The sequence below is a fragment of the Phyllostomus discolor genome, chromosome 2, assembly GCF_004126475.2.
Source record: "Phyllostomus discolor isolate MPI-MPIP mPhyDis1 chromosome 2, mPhyDis1.pri.v3, whole genome shotgun sequence".
Taxonomy (NCBI): Eukaryota; Metazoa; Chordata; class Mammalia; order Chiroptera; family Phyllostomidae; genus Phyllostomus; species Phyllostomus discolor.
Window position 1 is genome coordinate 181,519,497 of NC_040904.2, and position 25,462 is coordinate 181,544,958.

The 25,462-nt window shown below is 38.6% G+C and overlaps 1 protein-coding gene across 6 annotated transcripts in view; it reads left to right on the forward strand.

Annotated features, from left to right (window-relative positions):
- BCAT1 (branched chain amino acid transaminase 1) overlaps window positions 1–25,462 on the forward strand; it is a 102,301-nt gene that overhangs the window by 62,712 nt on the left and 14,127 nt on the right. For all 6 annotated transcript variants that reach the window (XM_036019254.1, XM_028532699.2, XM_036019256.1 and 3 more), the window contains 4 exons: window positions 7,548–7,711; window positions 14,168–14,310; window positions 19,918–20,003; window positions 22,768–22,908. In XM_036019254.1, the coding sequence (XP_035875147.1) occupies window positions 7,548–7,711; window positions 14,168–14,310; window positions 19,918–20,003; window positions 22,768–22,908 (534 nt within the window). The remainder of the gene's footprint in view (window positions 1–7,547; window positions 7,712–14,167; window positions 14,311–19,917; window positions 20,004–22,767; window positions 22,909–25,462) is intronic.

Here is a 25,462-nt window from a genome sequence, read left to right on the forward strand (position 1 = left end):
TCCTATGTCTCTGGGCCCTCTGTATGTCCTCCTTGGAGAAGTGTCTGTTCAGGTCCTGTGCCCATTTTTTAATTGGATTGTTTGTCTTCCTGGAGTAGAATCTTGTGAGTTTTTATATATTTTAGAGATCAAACCCTTGTCCAAGGTATCATTGGTAAATATACTTTCCTGCACGGTTGGTTCCGTTTTCATTTTGCTGATGTTTTCTTTAGCCATGTAGAAGCTTTTTATTTTGATGAGATCCCATTTGTTTATTCTTTCCTATGTGTCCCTTGCTCTAGGGGACCTATCAGTGACAATATTGCTGCATGGTATATCTGAGATTTTCCTGCCTATATTCTCCTCTAGGACGTTTATGTTTTTGTGACTTATATTTGTCTTTTATTAACTTGAGTTTATTTTTGTGTGTGGTATAAGTTGGTGATCGAGTTTCAGCTTTTAGTAGGTAGTTGTCCAGATCTCCCAACACCATTTGTTGAAGAGGCTGTTTTTACTCTATTTTATGCATGTGCCTCCTTTATCAAATATTAATTGACCATAGAGGCTTGGGTTTATTTCTGGGCTCTCTGTTCTGCTCCATGATCTATGTGTCTGTTCTTATGCCAGTACCAGACTGTTTTGATTACAGCGGCCTTATAATATAGTTTGATGTCAGGTAGTGTGATGCTCCTACTTTGTTCTTCTTTCTCAAAACTGTTACAGCTATTCAGGGTCTTTTATGATTCCATAAAATTTTTTGAAATGTTTGTTCTATATCTATGAAGTATTTCATTGGTATTTTAATACAGATTGCATTGAATCTATAAATTGCTTTGGGTAGTATGGACATTTTGATGATGTTAATTCTTTCATTCCATGAACACGGTATATACTTCCATTTATTTGTGTCTTCCTTAATTTTTTCCTTCAGTATTGTGTAGTTTTATGAGTGCAAGTCTTTTACCTCCTTGGTTAGGGTTATTCCTAGGTACTTTATTTTTCCTGTTGCTATAGCAAATGGATTTTTTTTATCCTGATTTCTGTTTTTGGTATTTTGTTGTTGGTATACAAAAATGACTTCGATTTCTGAATATTGACTTTGTATCCCACTGCTTTGCCACATTCACTTATTAGGTTGAGTAGTTTTTTGGTGGAGTCTATAGAGTTTTCTGTGTATACTATCCTGTCACCTGCAAACAATGACAGTTTTACTTCCTCCTTTCCAATTTGGATGCCTTTTATTTCTTTTCCTTATCTGATTGCTGTGACCAAGACTTCCAGTACTATATTGAATATGAGTGGTAAAAGTGGACATCCTTGTCTTATTTCTGATCTTAGTGGGAAAGCTCTAAGTTTTTCCCATTGAGTATTGTGTTGGCTGTAGTTCTCTCATATATGGCCTATTATGTTGAAAAATTCTCCCTCTATGCCCACTTTGCTGTGTGTTTTTATCATAAATGGGTATTATACCTTATCAAATGTTTTTCCCACATTTATTGGTATGATCATGTGATTTTTGTCTTTGCTTTTGTTTATGTGATGTATTAAATTTATTGATTGTGAATATTGTACCATCCTTGCATCCCTGAGATGAATTCCACTTGATAATGGTGTATGATCTTTTTAATGTATTGCTGGATGCAGTTTAATGTGTTACTGGAAGAGGATTTTAGCATCTCTGTTCATCAGCAATATTGGCCTGTAGTTTTCTTTCTTTGTTGTGTCTTTATCTAGTATGGGGATTAGGATGATGCTGGCCTCCTAAAAAAAGTTTGGGAGTCTTCCCTCTTCCTGAATTTTTTTGGAGTAGTCTGAGAAGGGTAGGGTTTAGCTCTTCCTTAAACGTTTTGTAAAATTCTTCTGTGAAACCATCCAGTCCAGGGCTTTTGTGTGCCGGGGGTTTTTAATTACTGCCTCAATTTCACTATTATCATTCTGTTCAGGCTTTCTGCTACTTCTTGATTCAGTTTGAACATTATATTTTTTTAGAAATTTGTCCATTTCAACCAGGTTTTCAAATTTCTTTGCTTATAGTTGTTCATAGTAATTTCTTACAATCCTTTGTATTTCTATGGTATCAGCTGTAATTTCTCCTCTTTTGTTTCTGATTTTATTTATTTGGTTCCTATCCCTTTTTTTCTGATGAGTCTGGTTAGAGGCTTATCATGGGTCTTGTTTTCTTAGCCATTCAGCTACCCTTTGTCTTTTGGTTGGAGCATTTAAGCCATTTACATTTAAGGTGATTATTGATAGATCCACATTTAGTGACATTTTATTGTTAGACTATTTCCCTATATTTTTCCTTCTCTTTTTCTTTTTCTTCTTAAAGCAAGACTTTAACATTTGTTGCACTATGGGTTTGGTGTCACCAAACTCCTTTAGCTTTTTCTTATCGGTGAAGCTGGTTATTTCTACTTTGATTTTAAATGTTAGCCTTGCTGGTAATGTAGCCTTGGTTGTAGGTTCTTGCTTTTCATCATCTTGAATTTTACACACTAATCCCTTCTGGCCTAAAATGTTTATGTTGAGAAATCAGATGGTAGTTTAATCAGTGCTCCCTTGTATGTAACTACCTGCTTTTCTCTTGTGGCTTTTAGGATTCTCTCCATGTCTTTAAGCCTTGCTATTTTAATTATGATATGCCTCAGTGTAGGCCTCTTTGGGACCAACTGTTTTGGGATTCTCTGAGCTTTCTGGGCTTGTGTGTCTTTTTCCATTAGCAGATTAGGGAAGTTTTTGGTCATTATTTCTTCAAATAGGTTCTCTACTCTTGCTTGCCCTCTTCTCCCTCTGGCATTCCCATGATGCAGATGTTGTTACACTTCATGTTGTCCAAAATGTTTCTTAAGCTCTCCTGAATTTTTTAAATTCTTTTTTTATTTTTGCTTCACTGTCTGGTTGTTTTTTCCTACTTTGTTTTTCAAATCACTGATTCAATCCTCTGCTTCATCTAATCTACTCTTTATTCCTTCCAGTTTGTTATTTATTTCAGATATTGCATTCTTTCTTTCTAACTGGACTTTTTTTTAATGGTTTCTGTCTTTTTTCATGCTCTTGAGTATCCTTATAATCATTACTCTAAATTCTCTATCTGATAAATTGCTTGCCTCCATTTCATCTGGTTCATTTGGAGAATTCTCCTTTCATTTGGGGTCTGTTTCTTTGTCTTCTCATTTTGGCTGCTTCTTTGTAGATGTTTCTATGTATTAGGTAGGTCTGCAGTGACTCTGGTGTAGACCTTTGTTGGATGCTGCTTGTGACTGGCCCTGGTTAACTCATTTGGAGCATAAGCAATCCACAGCATGTCGCTCACTTCGTTGGGTTTGTTTGTGTGCAGAAAGAAAGAACGAGGCTGTGCACCTAGGCTGGCTTTGATCACCAGGTCTGAGGAAGGGTCAGCTAAAGTCTCAGATGTCCTAGAGATCCACCTTAGTTGTTAAACTAATTACTGATATTGCCTCAAGCTGTACTCAGCAGCACACCTTAAGCTCCACAGGGTGAGGCAGAGTAATTCCTGTGGCTGATGCCACTTAGAGGGGAATGCTCTGCCTGAGAAAGACAGGCTGTGCAGTAAGGGGGGTGACTTAGTACAGGGATGTTGGTGGCTGTTCCTCAGTTCTCTCCACAGAGCCCCAAGCCCCAGTCTCTCCTCAAGCATCTCTATTCCACTCTTCCCTCCATCTGCTGGAGCCTAGAGTAAGTGGCTGCAAATGAAATTTTGTACATTGGCCCTTTAAGAGGCTCTCTGCATCTCCAGCCATCTCTCCCTGGCAGACAGGAAGCCTGCCACTTTTCACAGTTGGATGTTTTCTGGTTCCTTCCCCAGCTCTGGTGCTGTAGGCTTGGGAGTCCAGCTTGGGGTTTAGACCCAACACTCTCAAGGGGAAGTCTCAGCTGTTGAACCATCCCTCCAGCACTTCAGCTGCTGCCTGTGGGAGCCCAGCCAGCCCTCTCAGGCCTCCTCTACACTCCCTACGAGTCATGTTTGGTGAGGCGGCTCCTTCTGTCTGTCTGTGGTTATAAGGCTTCTCTCCAGTTAGTGTTCAGTTGGTTACTCAGGATGATTTCTCTACAATTGAGCTGTAATTCCAGCTTGGTCCTGGGAGGAGGTTAGTGTATAGCTTCCAGTAACTCTTCTGCTCCCTTGGGTATGTCCTCTAAACTTATTAAAGAACTGGCAAGATTGAAAAAAAAATAAGTTGTTCTTTGGATTTAAAAAAAGAGGCATGCTGCTCTTTTTGAAAAATGTTGCCCTGGCTGGCATAGCTCAGTGGATTGAGCACAGACTGTGGACCAAAGTGTTGCAGGTTCGATTCCCAGTCAGGGTACATGCCTGGGTTGCAGCCCATGACCCCCAGCAACCGCACATTGATGTTTCTCTCTGTCTCTCTTTCTCCCTCCCTTCCCTCTCTAAAAATAAATAAATAAAATCTTTAAAAAAAGAAAAATGTTTCCATTATTGCCAATTACCTTATTTCTACACTAAATTTGCCTTGCTTAGGCAGAATTATTCTTAAACTTTATATCACTGCAGTGCTTTCCTTTTTTCAGGCCAAAACATGTGGCTCTTATTTCTTTTCTCAGCCCACTGACCTCTTTCTAATATGAGGCAGATCACCTCTGACATTCTGCTTTTTTATAAACGAATTTTCTGAGTAAATCAGAGTGGTAATTTTCACCATTACATGTCTCTGTTTTTCATCACATCAAGTGCCATGTTATATTGTGCAAAATATGTATGTATTTAATACCTTTGTAAAATAAGATTGTTATTGTTTTGTACACATCAGAATTTCAATTTCAAAGTCATTGTGGTCCCTTGGGAAGTTATATACTCTGCATCTGAGATTTATATTCCTTATTTTTGATGGGAAAATAAGGAATATAAATCTTTAATTCCTTATGCATTAAAATAATCAAAGAAACTAGTAGAAAGGAATAAAAAACCAAGTGTTGTTAAGGAAATGAGATAACTGAAACTGATTTACACAACTTATCAGCTGTTGTCTTTCACATTTTCTATTTGTATGGCTTTCGGTTTATGGGATCAGAAGCCTGACCTTGGCATTATAAAATTATGTTTATGTCACTTGATTAATATTGTATAGTAAACTACTCTCAAATGTATTCTCAACTCTAAATTCTGTACTGCTACAGAATTTAAATTGCCTTTGAGGATAGAAGGGAGTATTAAGGCAAAGAAACAAATTGGCTCATGAGGGTAGAAACCCAATCAGCAAACTCTCTGATGCAGTTACATTTTCTTTATTCCCATTCTTAAAGCAGTGTGACCATTTTCATTCAGTCAAGTCACAGAGCTCTTTTCATGAAAAGACAGTCAATATGAGTCATCATTTAAGGATGAAGGTGACTAAATTGTCATCAACACCAATACTTGAAGTTCTTATAAGACATCAGTTGACCTTGCTTAAATTTCAGAAAATAAACTGTTAGTACACATGAACACATTTTTTCAGCACTGAAAAAATCTAGTCTATAATTTACCTGCTTGCTAGGAATAGAAGTATTCCTTAAAGGTTTGTTGAGGTATCTTTTCTCAGAAATAGATTTGCCCTGGCCGGTGTGGCTCAGTCAGTTAGAGTATCCTCCCGAACACCAAAAGATTGCGAGTTTAATCCCCAAATGGGGCACCTACGGGAAGCAAACTATCAATCTTTCTCTCTCTCTCTCCCCATTCCTCTCTCTCTAGAGTCAATGAAAAATATCCTCACGTGAGGATTCAAAAAGAAAGAAAGAAAGAGATTTAATACATAGAATTATTCCATTTTCCATTTGTGCTCTCTTTACTACCACCTAGTGGAATATATAAAGTTTGCCTGTCAGTTAACATTGGGGGATGGAAATGAATAAGGTGAAATTTATCTCAGAAAAAGATTTCTAAGATGATGAGTTATTGTTACTTTTTTTAGTGTAATACAGGTTGCAAAAAAGTACATAAGTTCAGAGTGAAAAAGTCCAACAATTTATAATATCTAATAAAATGCTTATCTACAAATAAAGCTATTTTGTTCAGAAACTTAGAAGCTAGGTAAAGACTGTATCTTGCTTATTGTACTTCTAAATTATGTTGAGAAGCTTCTCTTAATTATTCAATATAAGGGTCCATAAAAATATAAAATATCAAGCTTTAAAGCTCCTCTGATAGGAAGAGATCATTGTACTCAACTGATAAGTGAAAAAAATGCAGAAATAAGATAGTCTTTATGAAAGCTGTGAAGAAAGATAGATGTGAATATTCTAAGGTGTTCTCTCCCAAACAACGAAACCAAAAAAAGGTGAATAAAACTTTAAGACTCTTCATTCTTTATCAGTGGGGGAGCCTCAGCCCCCATTAAAGAACAAACAGAAACAAAACCTGTTGCTTGCTGACTAATTTCTTTAATGTAGTTACCTGTCACCTGGTATCTATTTGCTGTGTGGCCACCGAGGCTAGTCCTCATGTTTACATGGAATGTGAGTGCAATCAGCTTCCCTTTTCCTAAGGGTGGCACGCCTTTCAGATGGCCTCGGTGTGCACATATACAGATACACTTCTTTATGCTCACAATTTTTTTACCTACCTGGTTCTTGGTGACCTGGGCATAGGTAGCGGGGGCAGGGCCAAGGTAGTAGAGTGGGAAATATAATTAAAACTCGGAAAAAATTTCCCAAGATCCACTTTCACCGTTTCACCAGACATTACAAAAGCCACAAATCTGCCCTGGCTGGCGTAGCTCAGTGGATTGAGCGCGGGCTGGGAACCAAAGTGTCCCAGGTTCGATTCCCAGCCAGGGTACATTCCTGGGTTGCAGGCCATAACCCCCAGCAACTGCACATTGATGTTTCTCTCTATCTCTCTCTCTGTCTCTATCTCTATCTCCCTCCCTAAAAAATAAATAAATAAAATTTTTTAAAAAAAAGCCACAAATCTATTGGAATCGAGTTTCCTCTCATTCTTTCCCTGACTGATTCCTACCCTACCCCAGCCAGACCAGGCTTCTATGAAGACTCAACATGAGCATTGAAATGTCTTTGCCATTCATAACACAAGTTCCTGAGTCCTATCCTTGCCTTTTGCGAGGGTACACTCATCTTGTCTGGTGTCTTTGCCTCTAGCATAGCTACACTCTTGCTGTCTGGTACCTGTCATGTGTGTGAAAACAGAGGTGAAGTTAGAGAAGCAAATATTATATTTTACTCCTAAAGACTAAAATCATGTCTGAGTTCTTCTCTTTTTCAATTCCCAATCAATGCTACATTGAAGGGGTTATATAGCTAGTTGTTAAAAATATATTTCTCTAAAAACCCTACTAAAATAAAAATGGAGATGTTTGCTTTTCCTCTAAAATCAAAACAACTCAGAAAGTAAAGCAAAATGAAATGTAAGCACTCAATCCTCCCTGTTTTTTTGTTAGGAGATCATCAGGCTTTGCGTAAGTCAATGTTAGAAGTAACAGCTCCTGTCCTTAGATGGCCCCTTTGGGAGATAGTCACAGATCTGTCCTAGACTCTGAGACTGGTGTCGACATTTTAAATGGACAGCTGCGTGTATTCTTCCTTTATTGCAGCCTTCTCTTGGAGTCAAGAAGCCTACGAAAGCCATGATCTTTGTGATCCTGAGCCCAGTGGGACCTTACTTTTCAAAGGGAACCTTTAAGCCAGTGTCCCTGTGGGCCAATCCGAAGTTTGTACGAGCCTGGAAAGGTGGGACCGGGGACTGTAAGATGGGAGGGTAAGTAAGTCTGTGTGTCTGTCTTAAGGAAAGAGTTCCTCACGAGCATTTGGTTGTCTTTTCACTTCAATACAAATACGTATAATACCATTCAATTTGTAATGCTCCTTTTTATTTTGTGTCTAGTTTTCAGTGTTTTCATTGTGGTAGTTGTTTGAAGGAAAACCTGTGGTCCTTTATAGGGAGAAACATTGGGTGTTCTGCATGCACATCGTTTAAATCAGTGCTTTGAATGAACTGCCCCTGGACGCTGGTCCTCTGACTGCAGGCTGTCAGTTGGCATTAAAGAGCGTCTGGTGCTGGGGCCAAGGCCCTCCAATAGCTCCAGGGAGTCCTGTCTGGGGAATGTGCCTGCTTCATTGAAGTGCTGTCTTCATTGCCACAGATTGTAGCCATACCTGCTGCCAACTGGCTGAGGGACAACCCTGCTTTGGCTCTGTCAGGCCAGTCTCATAGGCCATATGTAGCTGGCTGGAAATAAAGAGCATTTGAAAAGTGTTAGACAATTTCTGGGGTGGACTTGGCCGTGGCTGGGGAATGCCTCTATGGGTGAGCAAGAATAGCTGCATTAACCAGTGTGGACTCTTCTTTTATGACTACCAAGTGCTTATGTGTATCGTGTGTCCAGGGCAGCAGCAGCCCTGCATGGGTACTCAGTGACAATATTCTGGGCCCAGGTACAAAATGTAGATTCAGGAAATCCTGGGAGAGTCAAATGATGTGAGATGTTGAAGCTAGCTTTGACCCTTGTGTTGTCTGTCTGTATTTTTTACCCCCCAACAGTTATAACATTCTATGTGCTATCATCCCTGTTTTCAATGTAGAAACTGCATTCTGTCAATAGATAAAGAAATCCTAGTGCGGTTTGTTAAACCAAGAAGTGACTTTCCTTTCCATCTGGTTTAGAGCACCCCTTCCTGGATATACTCAGCTAACCAGGTTGAAACAAATTCTGTTTACTCTCCTGGTTTCTATTTATCTTGTTCAGACTTTTGATATGCAGTGCATACCCTCTGTAGTATACTTTGTTAAAACTTCTCTTAGAGTGCACATTATAATAAATGAGCAATCTTGATAAAGAGGTCATAATTTAAAATAGATTTTCTTCCTTATGTCTTGCTTTCTAGCTCCCCCTACCTGCCTAGGGGAAAAATTAACATGGAGACATTGAGAAATTGCAGGGATGGCTTCAGTTTTTCTGTGTGGGCTGGTTGCTATTTATTTGTTTACTTTTTAAAGATTTTATTTATTTCTAGACAGAGGGGAAAGGAGGGAGAAAGAGAAGGAAAGAAACATCAATGTATGGTTGCCTCTTGCACACACCTTCTACTAGGGACCTGGCCAGTAACCCAGGCGTGTGCCCTGACTGTGAATCAAACTGAGGACCCTTTGGTTTGCAGGCCAGTGCTCAATCCACTGAGCCACATCAGCCAAGGCTAAAGTATATTTTTTAAAAAAATTAATATTTTGACTCATTAGGCTCAGGTAGAGCAGGTCAATAGAAGTTGACTTGAAATCTCCCTGAGAGAAAAGTATTTGATCTCATAAATACACATAAAAGCAAGGATCACCAGTGGGAAGGCAATAACCAAAAGAATAGACTTTGAACCCATCCACCTGTTGTTTCCAAGGAGTTCTAAAGCTCCCTACTTCCAGCCTGGAAAGGTGCAAGGGAAATAAGTGATTCTGCATTTAGTGTCAACCTGTTTGCTTCGCAGGGACATTTTGTCAGCAACCTTAGATTCACATATTATTGCGTATTCTCTAAACCTAATTAATTCAACAATTACTTTCTTAGACTTTTTAAGGACCTTTGTCATCAACTGGCATTTATTTAAAAAGCTGTTGAATCTCATAAGTTCAAATATTTTCTAAGTGAATCTGAGAGAAAGATTTTTTTAAATTCTAAGATTATTCCACTATTTTGAAGCCCTCAGAGATAATATTATCCTTTTGTTTCTAAATATACATGACAAGAGTAATACAATGGCACACAGCTTAAGGAGAGTTCTAGCACCCACCTAGAACTCACCTAGTTCTCACCTGTGGCTGCAAACTGTAACCACCCAGAGCTAGCTTTATCTGCTACTAATGTCTGGGTCCCATCGCTAGTGATTTTGGTTTCTTGAGTTTGGCATATAGCCTGAGCATCAGAATTTTTAAAACGTGCCCCCAGAGTTGAGAAACACTGAGTCACAGGGTCTTTCATCGGAGGAGCATATTCATTCCTAGGCAATATCTTAGCTTCTTAGTTACCCATATTTTTTGGACTACAAGACACACTTATTTTCCCCCAAATTTGGGAGGAATAATGGTTGTTAATGCTGTTGTTTACATTTACATTGGCAAAATAGTATGTTATTTATGTTATAAAATATTTTACCACATTTTTTGCTTCAAATTTTTTTCCTATTTTCCTCTGAAACCTAGGTGCGTCTTATGGTCTGAAAAATACAGTAAGTTGGAAAGATCAGGCCAGCCCCTTCCCATGTCTTAATTTTTTTTTTTTGGCATTCTTATTCCTCACTTGAGTGCATGCTTTGAAGTTAAAAAGACCTGGCTTAAAAACTGAACTGCCCTAGGCATGCCACTTAACTGCTCTAAGCCTCAGTTTCCTCCATTATAAAATCAGGGTAGTGATGCCCACCATCCCTGTGAGGAGTGCCCAGCACCATGGTTGACACATGGGAAGCTCTCAGTAAGTGTGGTGTCATAACCTGGCAGTGAATAAGGGCATGGCCTTGGGAGTCAAATATCTGGGACTCACACACTTTCATCTGTGTGATCTTATACCATTAAGTCCTCTTTGCCTGCAAATCCTCAAACATGTAATAAAGTCTAGGGTTGTTATATGATGAGCCAATGAAACAATGGGGTTACGTACCTAGTACCCTGTCTGGCAGGTAGGAACCTCTCAACAGACAGTAGTTGATATTATGAGGCTTTTTTTACTCTTTTGGAGAAATGTCTTTAATATCTCTTTTCTCGGATATTTATTGTATTTAAAATTATATTAAATTATTTTATATAAATGGTTTTTTCATTTTCTCTTTCCTCCAAGAAAATGTGTTTCTTTTCTGAATATTGGCAGTATGTGGGAGTGAACCCAAATATATGCATATTATTATGGTGTCACTTACCCTGAGGACATTAATAATGCAGTTTATGCCTGAGAGAATTTTGAGAAGAATGTGTGTTTAGAAAAAAAATACCATGTATAGAATATGATAATTAAACTAAACAAAAACCCCTTTCCTTTCAATGCACTTAAATAGTGTGCTTTAATTCTCTTTCCTGCCCTTGTAGCTTTATGTTGTTGAGGAGCCATAGTTTTAATTCTGCCACACTCTCAAAAGCATGTGTGTGTTTGTTTTTAGAAGGTTCTTCCAAAGGCTAAATATTTATACTGTGAAAATTCTGTATGTGTTTTTGTGAAAAATGGAATTTTACTATGAGAAAAATAATTTACCTATTGTCAGATATGGTAAAATGTCAATAGTTGTATCTGTGAACTAGGAAAAAGTCAGTTATAATAGTTATATATATTTTTTACATATTAGGGCCTTATATAACCTGTTTCTTAGCTTTTATTGTTATTGTTTTATTTTTCACATACAATCCTGTGCAGTATTTATATAAAGCAAGAGTTTTCACTTGTCAGATGAATTCAGTGAGCCAAAAACCGTGACCTGAGTTCACACAGAGCCAAAGAGTAGATGCGCGGGAGCTGCACCTGGACTCAGGATGGCCTGCCCTCCAGGCTCTCTGCTGGACATCCCCCTAAAGTTGGGTTAACACTCACTATTCAAAACTATTCATAATGTAACTCAATTACTGCCTATTCATCATCAATTTTAAATAAAGGTTTATGTGCATTTTTATTAAATAAAATCCTTATATGACAAAATTGTATCATCTTTAGATTAACCAATAATTTATATTTTATTTTCTGCATTTTGAAAATCTTTTTTTATTTAACGTTTATTGTGTTTTTTTCCCATTACTATTTAGTCCCCTTATAGCCCCTCCCCCAGCAATCCTCACACTGTTGTCCAGCCCATGAGTCTCTCTTCCTTTTGTTCAATCCCTCCACCCCTAACCCAGCCCCCTGCTCCAGCTGTCATCCTGCTCTCCTTCTGTAAGTCTGTGTCCATTTTCCTTGTTAGTTCAATTTGTTCATTAGATGCCACATGTGAGTGAAATTATATAGTATCTGTCTTTCTCTGACTGGCTTATTTCACTTAGCATAATGTTCTCCAGGTCCATGCATACTGTTGTAAAGGGTAAAGTTTTCTTCTTTTTTATGGCCAAGTAGAATTCCATTGCATAAATGTCCCATAGTTGTTTTATCCACTCACCTATTGATGGACACTTGGGTTGCTTCCATATCTTGGTGATTGTAAATAATGCTGCAATGAATATAAGGGTGTTTATGTTCTTTCAAATTAGTGTTTTGGGTTCCTTTGAATATATTCCCAGAAGTGGAATCACTGGGTTGAAAGGGAATTCCATCTTTAAGTTTTTGAGGTGTCTCCATACTGCTTTCCACAGTGGCTGCACCAGTCTGCCTTCCCACCAATAGTGCAAAAGGGTTCCCCTTTCTCCACATCCTCATCAGCACTTGCTGTTCGGTGATTTATTGATGACAACCAATCTGATAGATATCAGATGATATCTCATTGTGGTTTTAATTTTCATTTCTCTGATGATTAGTGGCATTCAACATCTTTTCATATGTCCTCTTAATAACTCATATTATCTCCATGTGAATAAACCCTCTCATGCCCCAGATTGCTATAGCCGTGGAGTATAATGCTTCTTTCTCATAATTCTAGAATAGTTTAGTTATTAGTCAACAGTCTTTCAGTTTCAAGTCAGAAAACCAATGCAAGCCATTTTAAGCAGGAAAAGGATTGATTGGCTCATCTAGGTAGGGATCTGTGGAGGGCTCAAATTGTTGCCAGGTTTTGTATGCCCTCGCATGTGTCTACCAACCCCCCTTCTGCCCCCCATCTCTTGTCATAGTGTCTGGCTAAGTGTTATCCTAGGGCTCTCCAATTTTAGGTGTCTTCTCCTGTGAAGGCTGGTAATCAGGGACACAGTAGACCCCAGGCCACATCATTGCAAATAAGTGGCCGCCATTGAAGCGAGAAGACACTATCTTTCACATCCTAAAGATTAAAATGAACTCAAAGAAGGATTTACATGAGCAGCTTAGGTTACACACCCACCCTTTCATTCAGTTGGGCAGGGCAAGATGCTAGACTGTCAACCCGAGCAGAATGCCTTGGCTGCATAGGAAGTGCCACGGGGACTATGGAGGGAAGGGAAGCCGCTCAGGTGAGAATGGCAGATCGCCACTGTACCGTGCGGCTCTTGTGCTTAACTGACGTGTTTTCCTAGACAATACTCTACATTTGCATCTTGCCCGTAGGTAAAAGTGACCACTTAAAAGGCCTGGAAGGGTATTTTGTGGAAGATAACATTCCTGCTTTATTGTAGTTATTTTATGTTTGGCAGTTGCTTGTTTTTGTGTACTTCAAGGGCTTCACTGTCCAATAGTGGGTCTTGGGTTTATTTCCCAGCCTTGACAGTGATGTGGTCATGCTTCTCAAACTTGTTTGCTCATGTCCTCTGAAAACCAAGGAAAGAGAATATATAACCAGAGGCTGAGGGGTCAAGCAAACGTCACATTTATTTGAAGACTCTCATGTGTAAACATTCATTCATACCTTGCAATATATGTCATTTAAGTTGAATAAAAATAAATGAAAAATATTATCAAACTAATTTGCCATTCTAGGAAGATATATCATGTCCCCTTGATTTTGAATAACTCAAGATGAAGAGTGCAGGTTGAGGAAAATGGACTTTGAGAATACTTTTTTGTTAAAATAAGGATTTTGTAACATCTTGTCCCACATTTTCAGAAAGGTAGACATTTCTTAGGTATATTGAAAGGTCTCAGTTAAGAGAGCACAGACTTGATGTTCTTCTACTTAATTGCTGTTACTTGATACAAGTTACTTCTCTAAGCCTCAACTTCTCATCTGAATTATGGAAATAATAATAGGAACTGACTCAGTAATTGTGTGAGATTTAAATGAAATAATGCATGTAAAATTGTTTGGTAGGTGAAAAAATACACAGTAACTTAAATTTTGTCCATTTGGCTATTTGTGTTCTCATATCTCTACTTTTCAAGTTAGAGTTCCATAATTTGCTTTACTCTCTCTCTTCCTCTCTCTCTCTCTCTTCCTCTCTCTCTCAAATCAGTGCAATTAGATCATTTAGGTTCTAATTTAATGTGATGCTGTTAATTGGAGAGTATATGTATATTAAGAACATAGTACACTGATTACATCCATGGTGAATTAAAGGCGAGTATTTTAGCATAAAAATGGGGGTAAAGGCTGAAGTATATTCATAATCAGTATCTTTCCTATTTCTTAAAAGGAATTATGGCTCATCTCTTCTTGCCCAGTATGAAGCCTTGGATAACGGGTGTCAGCAGGTTCTGTGGCTCTATGGAGAGGATAACCAGATAACAGAAGTTGGAACTATGAATCTTTTCCTTTACTGGATAAATGAAGATGGAGGTAATGCACTTAGATGTCAGCTCCTTGCTTGTTTGTTTTTTTTCTTCAGTCATTTTCAGTGGGATTGGGAAGATAAGAACTAGAACCTCAGAACAAGGGAATAAGTAGCACAATTCCAATGTCTAAGAATACTGTGCTTTTGCCATCCAAATAGATTGTGAGTTTACAGAATTTGTGATGGTTTTGTTTTTTGTAGTTTTGACTCAAGATGTACTTATTTTAAACATACTGTTCTATCATGGGATTGTACTTAGATCCTGGTTCATTTATTAGTGAGATGTCGACTTAAGAAATTTAAATCCACACAGTTTGAGGATTTGCTCCCTTACCGCTTTTGCTATCTTTAACATTTTTCTGATTGGAAATCATTTGTATTTGGAGATAGCACTCAGATCAATTCAGTGGTCATATACCACCTACTATGAATGAGATGCTATAGTAATAAACACAATCTACTGATTCTGCTGATGTGACATTTAGTATATTCCCTTGCATAATTCTTTCAACCATTGTTGCCCTTCATACATATTTTGGGACTGTCTCAGGAGCCTTGCAGATTTACCCTGGAGCTCAGTTTGGTTGAAGAACACTATTTTTAAAGACATACTGCTCTCTGTTGGGATTGTACTTAGATCCTGGTTCATTTAAGTCTGTTAATATACTTCTATGTCTACTATAAAAATCAGTACTTCTTTAGTATCTTTGATATCCTGAATGCTCATTGTATCTCTTTGCTATTTTTTTTTACTATTAGTTTCCAGAGACCATAGTAGTTCAGTGAAATTCAGTGTCTGTGGTATTGAATTAAATGACTATTAATGGGGGGGTGAGAATACAGATTATACATTTATTTCTAGTAGAATTTTAATAGTCATAAAATATTTAAAAATATCTTTAGGTTTGTTTGCATTTTTAGGCTGTTAATTTCACAATACAGAGTATAGAAATGTAAAATGTTCTTGAATAATTTACCAATACTTATAGAGTCTAATATTGGTTTCACATAACTTTTATTTATTTTTTTTTTTTTGTTTAAGATGTATTTATTTATTTACTTATTTTTAGAGAGAGAGGAAAGAAGGGAGAAAGAGAGGAAGAGAAACATTAATATGTGGTTGCCTCTCAAGCTCCTCCAGCTGGGGACCTGGCCCGGAACCCAGGCATGTGACCTGACAGGGAATCAAACCCTTGGGAGTGACCCTTTGCTTCTCTGGCTGGCACTCAATCAATTGAGTCACACCAGCTAGGGCTTAAATAAAATATTAAGTGAAATTTTTATTTTGAAGTAGCTAGGGTAGTTTCTATTGCTCTGTTTTAATTTGGCTACAAATAGAGAAAAATGGTGACTTGTGGCTGACACTAGAGCCATACAGCAATCTGAGCATTAGTTGCAGAGACTAATAAGACTGAGCCTTGCATTGCAGTAAAAGGCAGATAAACGAAGGTATGAGCACACCTTGTCCTGGGATTGGTAATCCTTGGCATATGAAGAGGCAGATACAGATCATACTCATTCTTCCATTCCTGCTGTTTATACTTCGCACTGTTTAAGAATATAATTTATACTGGAATATTTGTGATTTCTAAATTTGAGTTATTGCATATGACATATATCAAAAGCTATGCTTGAAAGATGACAGCCGGTGTTGAACTCTGCACTTAGGAGATAATAGATTGATTCAAATCATTCTTCCCACCTGCCCCAAAACCCACACAACTCCAAACAAAAACAATTACATCAGACAGAAGTGGCAACATCATTATTTCTGGATGGGCGATGTCAGGATTTAAGCACAGTCTGAATCAGAGCTACATGATTTAACCAGAAACAGTCTGGGTGAAAAATTACCCCTTATACAAACAATTATCATGGACCATTTCCACTATGGCTTTTAAAGGTCAGAATAGAAATGAGTGAATTTGTCTTCTGACTCTTATAAAATACACAAGACTTTAAGAGTTATTATTCAGATTATGGTGGCCTGAGATAACTTCAGTGTTTAATGTGAATGTGCCCCTTCAACTGGAGTGTATTCACCTAATGGATTAAATAAACGCTGAAGTGAGGAGAAAGGAAACGGAATACATGGTTGGACAGCACTGTGAGAGGAGTTAGTAGAATGTTAGGAGTGACCTTTGGGCTAAAACCTAAAGGAGACATTGAGGCAACTCTATAGTAACTTTGATTTAACCATATAGGTTTATGAAAATATAGAGAATAATAAGTTGAAAATCAGCAAAATATTGATTTTCACAAGCTTTACTGACAACAGGTATAAGCCCAGCTCTTATAGTGATAACCTGCTGTCTTCTATGAGCACGCACTTTCCCCGATTCTTTTGGACAAATGGCTGCCCCGGGAAGGTGGGTCAGGTAGACCGTCTGTTCACAGGGCAGCGCTGTGCCGGATGACTCCATGCAGCACTTGTTCCGTCACTCGTGGTTTCTGATTGCAGTAACGGCATCCTGAGGGTATGATCACGCAGACCCGATTCTCTTTTCTGCTCAGCTGATGAGTAATTTAAAACATACACTTGCTATTCACTGTTGGAACAATTTTTACCTTGTACTGGACCCTAGAGCTGCCCTGAGAATTGGACTCGGTTATTGTGGTTGAGTTCATAGACAGTTTGGGAGAACAGTCATGGCAATGAGTGTTGATGTTGCTCAGTCTGCTCAGGCCCTAGGACACTTCTTGGGCATCAGGCATTTACACCAACTTCGCTTGGAACATTCTTTCCTCCAATGCCCGCTGGCTTTGCTGGCTCACTCCTATACTGCCTTCAAGTCTTTGCCCACATCTCCCATTCTCAGGAAGACTTTCATTGAGCACCTTAATAAAAATGGCAAACTCCTCCCCCTCATGTCTCAGCATTTATCACTTTTTCTCTTTTCTTTTGTCTCCATGGTCTAACATACTGTTTAACATGATAATTATTTGCCTCTGCCTATTAGAAACTAAGCAAGGAGTTCTGTCAGTTCTGCTCCCTGCTGTATCCTTCGTGCATAGATAGCCAACTGCAGGTGGTAGGCACCCAATGTACAGATGCTCCTCACGATGGAGTTTCATCCTGATAAACCCATCATTGAATTGAAGATAAAGTTAAAAATGCATTTCATACACCTAACCTACCAAACATCATAGCTTACTTAGCCTAGCCTACCTTAAATGTGCTCAGAACACCACATCCCAAAAACGCTGGTGACACAGTGCACATCGAGTACCAGCCATTTACCCTCATGACTGCGTGGCTGACGGGGAGCTGGGACTCCCTGCTGCTGCCCTGCACCAGGAGAGAGGGTTGCAGTGTATCCATCTCCAGCCCGGGAACAGATCAACATTCAAAGTTTGTTTTTTACTGAATGAGAATGACTTTCACACCATCTTAAAGTCAAAAAGCCCTAAGTCAAGCCATCATTAAGTTGGGCCCGTCTGTAGATTTGTTGAATAAATGAATAACTGTGCTGATGGAATTTGGGGCACTGACACAAACCCACATTCCTGGTTCCCATTAGTGCTTGACTTCGGGATGTCACAGATGAATCCTGCTGTTATTGCTTCCAAATTCTTCAGCTCCTAAAAATGGTTTTTCTGTCAAAAACAAGCTACATTTGTAGGCTCTGTTTTCCTCCTGTTGGGCAATCTGGAGCCAGTTCTGGCTCTTGTAAGCATGTTTGTGGTTGCAGAGGAAAATGAATATTTCTCACCCAAATGTTGTCATGTCATCATCTCTGTCTGGCAACCAGAGAAACAGATGTTCTGTTCCTTGACCTCAGGCTAGTGGTTACAGTTTGGGTGTTAAATATATTTCACAAAACTGGATTTGCACATACGGGGCCGCTGTTCGCATTTAACTTGATGGAGTCTTAGAGCTCAGCAAGCTTTAGGAAAGGTCCAGTTTGGGGGCACCGGAAGTATGTTTTCTACATGTGTGGTGTGTGTTTGCATATCAACACACACCACACACGTAGATCCATACATTCATGTGACGAGCTAGCCAGCTATTGCAAAGCACAGGTTTATTTTTGAGAGTAACATTTCAAACGGGATAACAAGTAGCCCCAAAGACATTGCCAAGACCACATTTTCCTCTTTCCAGAAAGCAGTTTTCAGCAGATGATTTTTAAACACAAAATTAAAAAAGAAAAAACCACATTGCCGTGTCCTAGCAAAGAGGATTATTTATTTATCTTTTTATGCAGAAACACGTACTACATGCTACCCTGAGCCACAGAGAGTGCTTGGGTCTGGGGGACATGGGAGTAAATGTAGAGTTTTGGTCTTCTAGGCTTGTTTGCTGGGGATGTCTGTCGTGACGGCAGTGGAGCAGACCAGCCTTGACCCCTGTCTACTAAGGGAAAGGGAAAGAGACCCCTGTGTTGTGACACTTAAGGCCTGGCCCATCCCCCAGTATCACCAACCTTACAAATCACTTATGTTTACAGGACTTCGGTTTCTTCTGTACAATAAGGATTGCACTAGGTGATTTCCAAAGTCCCTGTTAGCTGCACAGCATGGCTTGGGGGAGCTCAAAGACACCAATTATGATTTCTACGCCCGCTTTTATCACCTGGTGATCCTTCCAAGCATACCTTGTAAATTCCTCTACAAACATACAGTGGGCAACGCATCGTCTGTTACCAGCTTTAACATCTTCATAAAGCAGTGAATGAGTTAAGGCTTGAATTTCCCACAAGTTGAAGATTTCTGGGTGCCAGGCGTGAGGAAGAGAGGACAAAGCTGGCTATTGGGGAGTTCCTTCTTTAAGGAGTGTCTGTGGCTGACGGACCACACCTGCTCTGTAGATTGGCCATCATGCCAAGCCTCACGGTGGTTTGGAGTGCCCATGGTCTTTCTCGAGTGGACCAGAGTCTCAGTGGCCTTGGCTCTCTATGAGTCATCTCTAAAATTTTGTGTTGATTTTTTGGATTTCTTTTTTTCTTTTCTTTTTTGTTAGCCATATATGCGTGAGCCCATCCTGAGCCCATTACATTGAAACTTAGAGGGTGAAGTTAGCAACTCCATATATGATGTGGGTAGTAATTCTACCCACGGTGTAAAAATCACTTTAGAGAGAGATTTGTTGAACAGTAGTGTGGGAGCAGTGGCCGGCAAGCACAGACATCCACACTTTACAGGGGTGGGCTTCTCCACAGTATTCTTAAAAGGTTTATTAATGACCATTATTCTTGAATCAGATCCTATCTACATTATTCTAATCACTAACCAGCTTTAATCCACTAAGGTAAAATTTGAGTTCAGAATATTCCTCTTGTGTTTTCTGTGACTCTTACTGTTTTTTAGTAGAAAACCACCTCACTTTTTTACTGGTTGAAGATACATGAAAGGTGATTAGATGAGTGGCTTGCCTTCTTTTCTTTCTTTTTCTTCTTCCTCCTCAACTTCTTTTTCTTCTTTTAATAAAGATCTACCTGAAGTGTGAATAGATTTGAGAAATTTGACAATGCAGAATAGTAACATTATCTCCATGTTTATTACTAGCAAATTTGTAAGAAGCAGGTTGCTTTTTTTTTTTTAATGGCTACCGCTATAAGGCATGGCTAATACAGTTGAAGTTTGAAAATATTCCAATTTCTAATTGACAGAAGAAGAACTGGCAACTCCACCACTAGATGGCATCATTCTTCCAGGAGTGACGAGACAGAGCGTTCTGGACCTGGCTCGCAAGTGGGTGGGTCTTTGACAAGAACAACTTTTATAAGCATGAAAAAAAAATCACAGTACGCCCAGCTTAGTGTTGAAATAATATCCTGTAGTTGCAACCAATGTTATCTAATCTTTAATCTTAATTTGAGTGAAAAGAACTCTTCTAGGAGTGTTTTGGCAAGACTATCAAATAAGTATTGTTTATAAGGTGGGCAGGGAGAACCTGTTTGGCAGGTTGTCCTAGTGAAGAAGTATTCTAGTGTTAGTCTCAAGCTCTATATCTGGGTCTCCTTCCAACTCACCTGGTTTATACTTTGTATGCTTCCATTTGGCCAGTCCTTAACTTTTCAAGTCTAAGTGTATCGTTTGCACATGGCAATGAGTGATGCATAGTTCTTCTCATCCTCTATTTATTCCAGTGTAACCATGCTTAGTGTAGAAATTAAAGAATTTTATCAACATAAATGTTTACTAGCACAACATTATTAGTTTAGCTGCCTTCTTTTTCCTTCCTTCCTGCCCCTTGTACTCCCAAATTCACATACATGCTTATTTTAAAACCAAACACTCAAGCAAGTATACAGTTGTTTTCAGTAGACTTTCTGATTCATGTGACACAAGCAAGCACATTAAACTGTTTAGTATTGGAAACGACATTGTAACATATTCAAAATGAATGTTGAATGAGCTGGTTATCTGGCAAAGGTTCTTGGGTATAACTTTTGACCCATGTGTTAAACTGATGTTCAGGGCACATGAAAAGCACATGAAAAGGTTCTGAACAAGCTGTGGTCAAACTGTACTAATAGGGCAAATGTTTAGAAACACACACATTATCTAGGAGAGTATTAGCATAGCCTCTCTGGAAAAAGACTTTGGAAATAGAGGAACTGGGCCTTGTCTACTACAGGATTTTGTAGAATTATTTATAGCACAACTGCCACATGCTGGCTGGCACATTGGGCATGACATTTACAAACTGTTTGTATAATTTCAAACAGCTTGCCCTGTCCTAAATATGTTTGCAGTTGGAAAGATGTAGTTTCGAAGCTCAGTAATTTTTGTTTTATTAAAGAAAGAATTCAACCAAGTCCAGAAGGTTGGATGACAAGTTGCAAGTGGAAATGCTTTCCCACACTAATGATTTGCTAGCATGAAAATAGGTTATTATGGAGGAAGTTTTTTCTTGACTCCTTAGCTGTAATTTATTTTAAAAGCTATTTTAAAACAGTGAGACATAAATGCCAAGAGGCATGTGGGGGGTTACCATGACTTGCCAGACAGGGAAAATTGTCCAAAGATAAGTAAGAGTGAGCAGAGTAAAAACAATTCTGTATATTTATGAGATTTTATTTTTCTTTTCCAGAACACAGAGCTCAGCTTGTTTTCAGTTAACTTGGCTGATTTTCTGGAATTTATTTACCTTTGAACAAGATAATTGAAATTATAGACTAAGATAAACTGAAACTTGCAAAAAGCCATATTTCTATCATAGGCATTTTTTCCTGCCCTTCCAAATAATATACTTACAGCATGATGCATTCTTCTCCCAGTGTTTTGAATCTTGCCAATGGCTGTGATTTCCATTTTTATCTGTTGAGGGTTTGTAGGTTTAAAAAACAATCTTTATTTTTTTAAAAAATCTATTCATTCTTTGTTGTCCTTAATTAAAATGGCCTGTTGACAAACTTTGAACTTTAACCACTAACATAAAAGAGTGAGAATTACACAGATGAAAGGATGCATATTAAATAGATAGCTTAAACAGATAGCTTAAAAAATCATTGGGGTTTTTTTGTTTGTTTTCATTTCTTATCCTGGAGCAAATAAAACATTGAAATAGTTCAGCAGAAGTCGATGAGGTTACACCAATAATTCTGTAATGAAACTCAATCTAATACAGCACTAAGAAGAAGGGAGGGAATTACTGCTATAAAGTCAACTGAATCAGTGAATTTAATTTATGAAGAAAAAATATACAGTGTACTTTCTCATATGAAGTCCAAATATACTCTTGATATTTTAAAATAATGAAATCTTTCAGATATTTAAACCCAGTCCATGTTTTTACTTTATAAAAGACGTAGTAGAACAAGGACCACATTTGGAGCAAGTTGGATCATATCTGAATTCAGATGTACTTTCTGCCACTGACTAGCTGTGTGGCCTTATGGCTGTCACTCAACTTCCTCAACCCTTTATTTCTTCATCTGTAAAATGGGGATGATAACACCCTCTATAAAAAGAGCTTGGCATGCAGTGGATGCTCAATAAATGGTAGCTATAATTATTAATATTATGATACCATATTCTTTTTTATGATAAATAGGATCTAAGACACTGTCAGCATAGAGCACAAACTATGCAACATGGCCATGCATAACTAGTGAGGCTTTAGCCATGACAACAAATAAAAGGCAAAAAAAAAAAAGCTGACATGTATTAAAATATACCATGCATTTTATAATGACAATCTTATCTTTTATATTTGGATCATCTGGTTTAGAGAGGCTGTGACTTTGGAGCAGGTTGCTTAACACGTCAGTGTGTTTACCAGTAAGATGGTATTGCTTTCTTCAGCTTTCCTTCTAAGGGTGGCATGACATTATCTGGGTCCAAAAGGAATGTAAAATAGAAAGGTAGTGCAGGCCCTTTTTTTTTTGCATGCTTTTTCCTTGGAAACAGGTATTTTTTAATATTTTATATTGCAAACGGTGAATTTTTTTTTTTGTTAAAATGACTCAATGTCTCTTGAATCCTCCCCCCCCCCTTTTTTTTTTTGCGAACAGGATGAATTCAAGGTGTCGGAGAGACACCTCACCATGGGGGACCTGACAACAGCCCTGGAGCAGAGCCGAGTGAAGGAGATGTTCGGCACCGGCACGGCCTGCGTCATTTGCCCGGTTTCCGACATACTGTACAAGGGCGAGGTAAGACAGTGTTTCCTCACAACCTGCCATTTCTAAAAGCATGGCCTGTAATTGAATTTTTTAAATGTGTGAACAAAATGCTAGGTGGACCCAGGACACAAAAGGTATTTTATATAACTTGGCATTTCATTAACTGAGGTGAATTGTCCCCATGAACCTGTATTAGCAAATTACTGTCCTCTTTCCAGTGATCTGTATGAGCTCCAGCATGACGGGGAGTCAGCTTTGTCCCTGGACAAGTGTCACACCTGCCTTTTGTCAGTTTGGGGTTGAGTGGTATCTCTAGACTTCCACTCACTTCTCTCTGCTGGCTCTCTAAGGAGTGTATGTCATCCCCACTGAGGGGTAGAAAATAATGCCTCCCAGCTCTGAGTCATTAGAGAACCCTAAGACAATCTGGGGGTAGAATGAGGAGCCGTTGCAAAAATTCTCTGAAAGAGCATTTTTAAAAGTCAAATGATAGAAGCCAGAATGTAGGTGACTGAAGTGAGTGTCTTTTGTTCATTCAGTCAACAAATATGTGTATTAAGCACAAACAGGGTGCCAGAGGCTGTTCAGGTATTGGTGGTATAGTAGTTAAAAGGGAGACAAAACACCAGGGAAGTCACAGAACACTGATATAGAAGGTCACAGTTAATACTCATTGTTAATGTGGCACCATGTGAAAAGGTTTAAGAATAAAAGATAAATAAGCCCTGGCTGGTGTAGCTCAGTGGATGGAGCGCGGGCTGCGAACCAAAGTGTCGCAGGTTCGATTCCCAGTCAGGGCACATGCCTGGGTTGCAGGCCATGAGCCCCAGCAACCGCACATTGATGTTTCTCTCTCTCTCTCTCTCTCCCTCCCTTCCTTCTCTAAAAAAATAAATAAATGAAATCTAAAAATAAAAAAAAGAATAAAAGATAAATAGAGAGAGAGCAGAGAATGAGAAGAAACATGCATTTTCTTTTTACCTGTATACAGTCTCTGTACCCTTGAGTGTCCATGGCTAAGAAGAAGTTAATAATTTCTCTTTCTACCCTGGGTAGTAAAGTATACTGGGTAATGGTTGAGCCATTGTTGAGCTGATGATTGCCAGTCAGTGAAAATAGCCAAGGGGAGCTAAGGTTTATATTGAAACATGAAATGAAGGGTGATAGTTTGGGTGACATCAGTTAGATTTGAATTTCTGGTATCCATAAAGTATTTCCAAACTACTGGAGTAGGAATGGCAAATAGTTATAGAAGATTCATTTGAATGCTCACCTCCCACCTTTATCACTGTTACTATTATTGCTGTTGATATTATTTAGAGCACTCCACAGAATTTTTTATTTGGCACACCTGGTGCATTTATAGAAATCTTCCAAAAGGAATTCAAGCATTTGGTTGGAAGAAATTTCCTCCTCCCCGTAAACCGGTCTGAATTATAGGTGCTGTTCTTTCATCGTTTGGTTGGATTTTTTGCTTTCACATTATAACAAAGATATAATATTTACAATTAACATCATCAGCTAACTTTATCACTTAAAGTCATGTGGGTATTGTCCTTAAAACATGAATTGGCTTAAATCAATGATATTAAATATAAATTCTATCGTTTTAATGTTCAACATCATAATTATTTTCCCTCAGCTGAGGGACTGATTCTTTTTTCCTGCTGATTTCAATGGTGGCTGCTTCATTGCTTGAGGTTTTTGAACTTGCCTTTGGGGGATGGCTCCTGACATCAGTCCATGGACAGACGGTTTCAGTAGAGACGAATGATTCCATTATCATTCTATACGTGTACTGATTATGAAGCTACTGTTTCATATTTTATTATGGTGGTATGTAGATAGTGTGTTATTGGTCTACTTTTTAATGAACGATGGTTGCCACTAGGTCAGATACTTTGAAGTCCAATTATGATTTCACCTCTAGAAATAAGAAGTTTATAAAATTTAACATGTTTTTAGTGGTCTTGTTTTAGAGGGCATTCAGAGCCAAAGGGTACATCTAATTATCCTATTATCCTAAAGGGCATAATAACAAAGGTGAGAACATGGGCTATCTACTGAAGTCAAACTATCAGCAAGTCAGCAAGGCATGGATGGGCATGACTGAAATATAAATTAGGGTCAAGAAATCTTCCTCAGCCTTGAACTCAACCATGCTGTCCAGCATTGTGGAGGTTGTGGCCCTTGGAATAGATACGGTTTAGAAGCCCCTTTTGTGAAAGCATAAACTTGCTTTAATTTATGTTCCTGAAATGACTTGCCTTAATTTGTGGCAAAATGTCTTTGAGTTCTCATTTCCTGCCGGGAGGGTTAGATATGAAGGCCAATCATCGATCCTCTGAGGCATGCTGGAAGAGGTAGGGTTCTCTCAAGCTCAGCCACTATTCTAGCCATCCCCAGCTTATTAGTTTCTCAGCTGGCCCAGAGACAGGTGTACAAGCCGGTTGTGTCCTGAAATCAGTTGGTGGGTGATGAACAACCTATTATTGGCTGCTTTGTATTCAAACTTGGGATAGAGAAGAGGCTTTGGTATAAGGAGCTAACAGAATCAGATTATAATAGGGCCATTCCCTATGTC